This window comes from Theropithecus gelada, chromosome 19 (assembly GCF_003255815.1).
Source record: "Theropithecus gelada isolate Dixy chromosome 19, Tgel_1.0, whole genome shotgun sequence".
Lineage (NCBI taxonomy): Eukaryota > Metazoa > Chordata > Mammalia > Primates > Cercopithecidae > Theropithecus > Theropithecus gelada.
In genome coordinates this window covers 30165185-30173745 of record NC_037687.1, presented here as the reverse complement: position 1 = coordinate 30173745, position 8561 = coordinate 30165185, and the positions used below count along the sequence as shown (strand labels likewise).

General features: G+C 42.0%; 2 protein-coding genes across 3 annotated transcripts in view; both read left to right on the top strand.

Moving 5' to 3' along the window:
• Nucleotides 1-8561, top strand: part of ZNF347 (zinc finger protein 347) — a 45221-nt gene that overhangs the window by 3915 nt on the left and 32745 nt on the right. The gene's annotated exons all lie outside the window — the stretch shown is intronic.
• The window catches only part of ZNF665 (zinc finger protein 665), a 19686-nt gene that overhangs the window by 5623 nt on the left and 5502 nt on the right, over nt 1-8561 (top strand). The window contains exons 1-2 of one of the 2 annotated variants that reach the window (XM_025366979.1): nt 2631-2639; nt 6406-6532. In XM_025366979.1, coding sequence (XP_025222764.1) covers nt 2631-2639; nt 6406-6532 — 136 coding nt within the window. Of the gene's footprint in view, nt 1-2630; nt 2640-6405; nt 6533-8561 lie in introns of those variants that run through there. The other variant, XM_025366977.1, reaches the window with a different exon arrangement.

Genomic DNA, 8561 nt, shown 5'->3' with positions numbered 1-8561 from the left:
TTCATACTGTAAAATATTTTTATGTTTTTTGGGTAGGCATTTTTTTTTTTTTTTTGAGACGGAGTCTTGCTCTGTCGCCCAGGCAGGAGTGCAGTGGCCGGATCTCAGCTCACTGCAAGCTCCGCCTCCCGGGTTCACGCCATTCTCCGGCCTCAGCCTCCCGAGTAGCTGGGACTACAGGCACCCGCCACTTCGCCCGGCTAGTTTTTTTTTGTATTTTTTAGTAGAGACGGGGTTTCACCGTGTTAACCAGGATGGTCTCGATCTCCCGACCTCGTGATCCGCCCGTCTCGGCCTCCCAAAGTGCTGGGATTACAGGCTTGAGCCACCGCGCCCGGCCTGTATTTTTCTACTAGACTTCTGTTAAGAGTTCCAACCTCTTAAATGGTTACTGGATTTCTCACAAAGGCAAATGGTTCATATATTGTTACTAAATTTGTGTCTCCATGGTGGAGGTAGTGTTTGGGAGTTCCTATTCCTCTATTTTATTGACATCATCACTTTAGTACAGTTTTATAATTTCTTTAAATAGGTGTGGAAATGTATTTTAATAGGTAGCATTGTATCATTCCTAATGTACTCGTGAGATGCGTTGTATGTTTAATGAGAGCTGCTAAAGAAAGAATGAAGATTGTTTTCACAGTGTTGTTATTAGTTCTTATACTTCAATGCGTTCTTTTCCTAGGTTGTGAGTATGTCATCTGTTAGTTTTAACAGGTCTAGCTCCTACTTTACCATTTTCTTGGTCTCAGCTCAGGCATGCTCTGAAGTGGGCTTTAGCTGGAGCCCTGGTGAGCCCTATTTTCTCCTTTTTTTTTTTTGATACAAGGTCCGGCCCTGTCGCCCAGTCTGGAGTGCAGTGGTGCAATCTCGGCTCACGGCAGCCTCCACCACCTGGGCTCAAGCCAACCTCCTACCTCAGCCTCTCAAGTAGCTGGGACTACACGTGCATGCCACCACACCCAGCTAATTTTTATATTTTTTGTAAAGATGGGGGTCTCACTATTTTGCCCAGGATCATCTTGAATTCCTGAGCTCAAGCAATCCACCCGCCTTGGCCTCCCAAAGTGTTAGGACTACAGGCATGACCCATCGCGCCCAGCCCATTTTCTCCATTTTAATTTAGAGCAAATGCATCCAGCATTTACTGCTTGATTATGTGTTTGGTGAAATTTTCTTGTTTAATATTAGCTTTTGGGTGTTTTTCAAATTTCCTTTTTGAACCAATTTTTAATTATCCAATAATTTCTTTGAGTAAATATTGTTGCAATATATACTTCTTAAGTCTATTAAATTAATGTATGATATTAAAAAATGTCCTAACCTTATGTTATGATTTCATGAGTAAAATAAACTAAAACCTCCATTGGGCTTTTGTTAATGCCTAAATATCTAAATTTAACTGGAAAAAATGGTATCTGTATTTTTAATAATTGTATTTAATACCAATTGGAGTACAAGTTCTTACATATTTTTGTTTTAGCATTTTTAGAGCTTAACTTACAAAAATGTTTATAAACTAAATTAAGTACAATTCATGCATTTTAATTGTCCCAGACTTTCTGAAATGCACATGAGCAAAAAAGACAACTAAAGATATCATCAAAAACAAGTACATCGTTGAGACACATCTCCTTATTTCACTTAATTTAACTGGTATATGTGATGTGCGCACATGAATATGTAGATGCATACGCCCATGGTTTTATAAAAGACGTACCACGATTTAAATAAATTGTATGTGTTTTATCATTTGAAATCATATTTTAAATATTTTTATGGCCTTAAATTTGTTCTCTGCTGCCTTTTTTTTTTTTTTTTTTTTTGAGATGGAGTTTCACTCTTTCACCCAGGCTGGAGTGAAGGAGCACAATCTTGGCTCACTGCAACTTCCCCCTCCTAGGTTCAAGCAATTCTCCTGCCTCAGCCTCCCAAGTACCTGGGATTACAGGTGTCCGCCACCACACCTGGCTAATTTTTGTATTTTTAGTAGAGATGGGGTTTTCCATGTTGGCCAGGCTGGTCTCGAACTCCTGACCTCAGGTGATCCATCTGACTCGGCCTCCCAAAGTGCTGGGATTACAAGTGTGAGCCACCGCGCCCGGCCTGTTCTCCACTATCTATTAATGAACTAATAGGATAGTAACATATGGGCATAAATGCGTTTGTGTATATAATGACCTTTGGTGAAGTTCCATATTGTTAGCCTTGAACTTGTTTCAGTTTTTCTCAGTTAGGTGACCTCGTGTCAATTTACTTTTGGAGTGTTTAGTTAAAACAACTCAAACACCATTTTCCCTCTGCTCTCACACCAACACCACAATCCACACAGAAGACTTCTGTGGCCACATGTGAGGGATTTCTCCCCACCAACAAACAGCGAGCAACCAACTGGCTGTCCTCCAGTTCACTTCCAACACTGTGTGCATGAAGATAGTGTCACATCTCACAGATTGATGGCTCAGTTCCCAATTGCACGTCCAGGCCTCTGAAACTTCTGACCGACCAACCTCAAGTTGAGGTTCCCATGAACCCTTCTTTAATTTGCTGGAGCAACTCTTAGAGGTCAGAGAAACACTCAGTTTTACAGGTTGATTATAAATACTATTACAGAAGATACCAGTGAAGAGATGCATAAGGTGAGGTATGGGGAAAGGGGTGCAGAGCTTCCCTGCCCTCCCTGGGTATGCCGTCCTCCAGGAACCTCCACGTGTCAGCCATCTGGAAGCTCCCCAAACCCACTGCACTCCAGCCTGGGTGACAAAGCAAAACTCCGTCTCCAAAAAAACAACAAAAAAAGAAATTTACATATTTCTACAAAACTCATAGCCACTTTTATCTTTATTTTCTCTTTTGATTCTACCCAAATTTCCAGTGACAAAGTCCCGAATTCAGTGCTGAAATTAGGCTTTTACATGTGCTTTCTTCTATAAGTGTGACATTGTAATAAAAGAAGTGGTGTGTTGTCCTTGATAATCTCATTTGGCTCCTGTGTAGTTCTTTGAGATAATTCCCTTGCCAGCTGGTTGTTTTACAGATGTGTGCAAACTATATTATACTACTTTATGCAAACTACATTATACTACTTTATGCAAACTACATTATACTACTTTATGCAAACTACATTATACTACTTTATGCAAAGAGACGGACACTACTTTTTACTATATCTTTCTAGGACTTTTTATTCTGTTTTCAGTTTAAATTTGCTTACCCCTGAGATTTGAAAGTCTCTTTCTTCATAAAACACTATTTGAACTGGAATAGATTAACACATTCTGTGGCCAGTTTTGCTTGACATTATTTTACCCTTCATTCTCTAACATTCTCTCATTTCTTGTACTTCTTTATTTATTTGTATTTGTTTATTTTTCCTTTTATTATTATTTTTACTTTTTTGTAGAAACAAGGTCTTGCGATGTTGCCCAGGCTGGTCTCAAACTCCTGGGTTCAAACAATCTGCCTGCCTTGGCCTCCCAAAGTGCTGGGACTACAGGCATGAACCACCATGCCCGGCCAACTTCTTTATTTTTTAAACCTCGTTTTCACAGTAGTTGAGAGGATTTCAGCCACAGTGTAGCATCTTAAAGACTGGGAAAATTCTTTCCTAGCCAGTTTAATGACCAAGAAACTATTCAGACCAATCTACATGTCAGTCATTCACAGTAGAATGGTAAACTAAAGAGCTGTGGGCAGCTGCTGATACATGTTGCACAAAAGGATGTTGGGAATCTCTTAGACATTGGTACCCGTTACTCGGGTACTCGGCCTCTCATTATATAAATGAATTCTTCCAAAATGACTTCCCTTTCAGAACCTTGGACAGATATATTGACTCCTTTGTGCTGATCTCAAGACACTGAGATTCTAAAATGAAAACTCTGAAGGTGCTTGACTATGTAGCCTTCCTTAATGCTTTAGGATTCCAAACCACCTACTTACTCTCTTTGGAAGATTATTCAGGGCTTTGTGAGCTGCTCTTTCAGGTAGCTTGCCTGTTGCTTAACTGATTGCTTAGGTTTAATTTTAATTCCCAGATACCTGGGTATAGGTACTTGCTCTGTCATTTTTAGCTCTTTGACCTGAGACAAGTTTCTCGGTGTGTCTGTGAAACAGCTGTCCCCACAGTAAAATGGGAGCAGATCTTTCTCTCATGGGCTACAGTGTTGTACGTGTTAGTACACATAAAGGATTTAAAATGCTACCTCGCATACGGACCTTGTTCTTAAATCCCTATCATTGCTATTGCTCTCATCATAGTTTTAAAACTCTGACTTGTTTTTTCTTCAAAGCCACTGTGGATGTTGTCATCCTTGAAGACACCACTCATTCTCTAGGTCATCTAGATGCTGAATATTACTTGATGTATCAGACATAATATCTATCTAAAGCTGGTAGAGATGAACTTGTGCTGGGCTTTTTTCTTTTGTTTTGCTTGTCCCCCTGTTGCCCGGGCTGGAGTGCAGTGGCACCATCTTGGCTCACTGCCACCTCTGCCTCCCAGGTTCAAGCAATTTCCGGCTAATTTTTGTATTTTTCGTAGAGACAGGGTTTCACTATGTTGGCCAGGTTGGTCTCGAACTTCTGACCTCAAGTGATTCCCCCACCTTGGCCTCCCAAAGTGCTAGGATTACAGGCATGAGTGAGCCACTGCACCCAGCCGATTTTGTATCTGTATATTTATTTATTGTCCACAAAACAGAAATCCACACTAATTTAGAGGATATCATAACCTCTTAGGGAAAAGAATAATAAAACAGGATTAAGCAGACATAACTTGCTCAAGTAAACCTTAGTGTGTGAGAATATAGGGAAAAACTGATTCAGTTTTTTTGTTTTTTTTTTTTTTTTTTTTTTTTTTGAGATAGAGTCTCCCTCTGTTGCCCAGGCTGGGGTGCAATGGCGTGATCTTGGCTCACCACAACCTCCACCTCCCAGGTTCAAATGATCCTCCCGCTTCAGCTCCTGAGTAACTGGGATTACTGGTGCCCACCACCATTCCTGGCTATTTTTGTATTTTTAGTAGACACGAGGTTTCGCCACATCGTCCAGGCTGGTCTCGAACTCCTGACCTCAGGTGATCCACCCACCTCGGCCTCTCAAAGTGCTGGGATTACAGGCGTGAGTCACCGTGTCCAGCCGGATACAGTTTCTTCTACTACTTGCAACACAGAGTGCTTCCGTTCTCCCAGATGTGTTGGGTTTTCCATCACATCAATCAAGCAATTCTGCAGTGGATATGACCTGGGTGTCCTCCCATTCAGTTCAATTCTGACGCTGTCTGGATATAGCATCACATCCCACAGGTATAGGGCTCAGTCCCACAAGGGTGCAGCCACCTAAATGCCATTCGCAAACACAGGTTGTGGCTTGGGTTTCTCGCTAACCGGCTTAAGTTGTAAATTCTCATGACCTCTTCGTTGGGATCAATTAACTTGTTACAGTGGCTCACAGAACTCAGGGAAACACTTGATTCATATTGATTCATTTATTGCTCAGGATATAACAAAGAATGCAGATGGAAGCGATCTATTGAGTGACATAGGGAGGAGCTCTCAGCTTCCATGCCCTCTATGGGTGCACCACTCAAGGAGCCTCCATGTTATCATCTGTCCCAAATGCTCCTCAGAACCTTAATTTTTTGCATTTTTATGGAAGCTTCATTACATAGGCATGACTGTTTACATTATTGGCCATAGATGTTCAACTGAAACTTCAGCCCTTCTTCCCTTTTGCAGTGTTGGAGATTGAGCCTGGAAGTCCCAACCCTGTAATCTTTTATTTATTTATTTATTTTTATTTTTATTTGTTTATTTTGAGACAGAGTCTCATTCTGTCATCCAGGCTGGAGTGTAGTGGCGTGATCTCAGCTCACTGCAACATCTGCCTCCCAGGTTGAAGTGATTCTCCTGCCTCAGCCTCCCGAGTAGCTGGGATCACAGGTGTGTGCCACCATGCCTGGCTAATTTTTGTATTTTTAGTAGAGACAGGGTTTCACCGTGTTGGCCAGGCCTGTCTCAAACTCCTGACCTCGGGTAATCCACTGGCTTCGGCCTCCCAAAGTGCTGGGATTACAGACGTAAGCCATGGCGCCTGGCCTAACCCTGTAATCTTGTCTTGGTCTTTCCAGTGTCTAGCCCATACCGTGAAGCTATCTAGCGGCCTTCAGCCACCAGTTAGTCTCACTGACGTACAAAAAGATACTTATCACCTCACAGATTTCAAGTGAGTTCTTTTCAGGAAAAGGGATGAAGATCAAATCTGTATGTACCATGATCACAGCCTGGATGTGTCAGTCTGCTTACTTGAATTGAACCTATTCTTACAGCTCTCTCCTCTTCTCGTTTTATGTGAAGATTCAAATTTGCCTCATAGTCACTTGGTGAAATGTGTTTTTCATTTTAGGGACAGTTGACATTCAAGGATGTGGCCATAGAATTCTCTCAGGAGGAGTGGACATGCCTGGACCCTGCTCAGAAGATTTTGTACCGGGATGTCATGTTGGAGAACTACAGGAACCTGGTCTCACTGGGTAAGGATGACTTTCTTTTAGAAGTCAGGGTCTGTTCTTGTGTATGTTTTCATTTTCCCTTGTGAGTCTCTTGAGAGCCCCTGCATTCCTCGATGAGGATTGATGACCTGTTGACTCAGAAATGAAAAGCCTGATCATGCAAAATCTGGACTTTAATCTTGCCGTTTCTTGAGATGGTCTGCCCACTTTGTGGAGAGTTTTAGAGCTTTGTATGCATAATACCTCATACCAGACTTTTAAAATGTTTGATTTTCTGTTTTCTACTTCTGTGCTTTTGATTAAGTGGTTCATGGACGAAAGCTAGATATCTGTGTAGTGTGGTGTTTCCTAACCACTCAGGAGGCATTCAGTGGATCAACTGTTGAAATGTTTTTCCAAATCCATCTGCAGTTTCCTCTCTTCTCATGTTAACCTAAGGGTGCAATTCTGGAAAAGCCACAGCACATTATATTTCTTTTTCTTTTTTTTTCCTCTCTCTTTTTTTTTTTTTTTGAAATGGAGTTTCACTCTTCTCACCCAGGCTGGAGTGCAATAGCACGATCTCGGATCACTGCAACTGCAACCTCCGCCTCCTGAGTTCAAGTGATTCTCCTGCCTCAGCCTCCTGAGTAGCTGGGATTATAGGCTTTAGCCACCACGCCCAGCGATTTTTGTATTTGTAGTACAGACAAGGTTTCACCATGTTGGCCGGGCTGGTCTCGAACTCCTGACCTCAGGTGATCTGCACATCTCAGCCTCACAGAGTGCTGGGATTGCAGGCGTGAGCTACCATGCCTGGCCTTCTTTCTTTTCGTAAGCAGGAATCTCTCCTTTTGATCTGAGTATTATCTCCTCGTTGGAACAAGGGAAGGAGCTCTGGAATGTAGACAGCCAAGAGAAAATAGCAAGTGGGAGTGGATCAGAGGTGTAATTACAGGTCAGAGTTCAGATGGGCAGAGAGAAAGCGTCTCATTAGACAGTGTTTGAGAAACACCCTGCAAATGGGAGAATTTTTTGGGAAAATAAAAGTTTATATCCTGTGATTACTGATAAGAATTTTTTTCCCTACCACTTAATACTCTGTTCTTTAGATGTGTAAAAGTTTCTCCTTCCAACCTGCAGTGGTGCTACAGCCCAAACAGCAACACATGCAATGTCTTGATCATGACCTACAACCGTCTGTTACTTGGTTTCTATGAACTCTTGGTTCCTTTCAAAAGGGTTGCTTTCCTCCTTAGTCTCTCCTTCTGTGCTTGATTCAATCAAAAATCCTTATTTTTCTGTCCACAGAGATCAGACGTAAGGCCTCCATAGTTATGACAAGTGCCCCTATTCATATTTTATCCCATTTCATGAGCTTGGAAGATAGAAAACGTTGGCTGCTCCTCCTTTGCACCTGGGGCCCCAGAAACTTCACGGAGCTGTCTTAAGCTTTCTTTGCCTGTTGAGGTCTCAGCTACTTCTCCTATTCCACTTTGCGACAGTTTGTGGATGTGGGTGACAAGGGGAGTGGGTTGATCTTCCGAGATGATTAGCCAAATTGTTAAGTACAATGGACAGAAACTTTCTCTTTTTGATCCCAGTCCTATATGGGGTGTGTATCCTATTTTTTTACACTTGAGCATGGGATTCATTGAACAAAAAGAACAAACCTGGAGGCATCACACTACCTTATTTCAAACTATATTACGAAGATATAGTAATTAAAACAGGATAGTAATTCCTTAAAAATAGACACATCAACCAGTGGAACAGAATAGAAAGAGTAAAAAGAAAGCCAGATGCGGTGGCTCACCCCTGTAATTGGGAGGCTGAGGTGGGTGGATCATGAGGTCAGGAGTTCGTGACCAGCCTGTCCAATATGGTGAAACCCTGTCTCTACTAAAAATACAAAAATTAGCCAGTCATGGTGGTCAGCTACTTGGGAGGCTGAGGCAGAAGAATCACTTGAACCCAGGAGGCAGAGGTTGCAGTGAGCTGAGATTGTGCCACTGCACTCCAGCCTGGGCGACAGAGTGAGACTCCATATCAAAAAAAAAAAAAAAAAAAA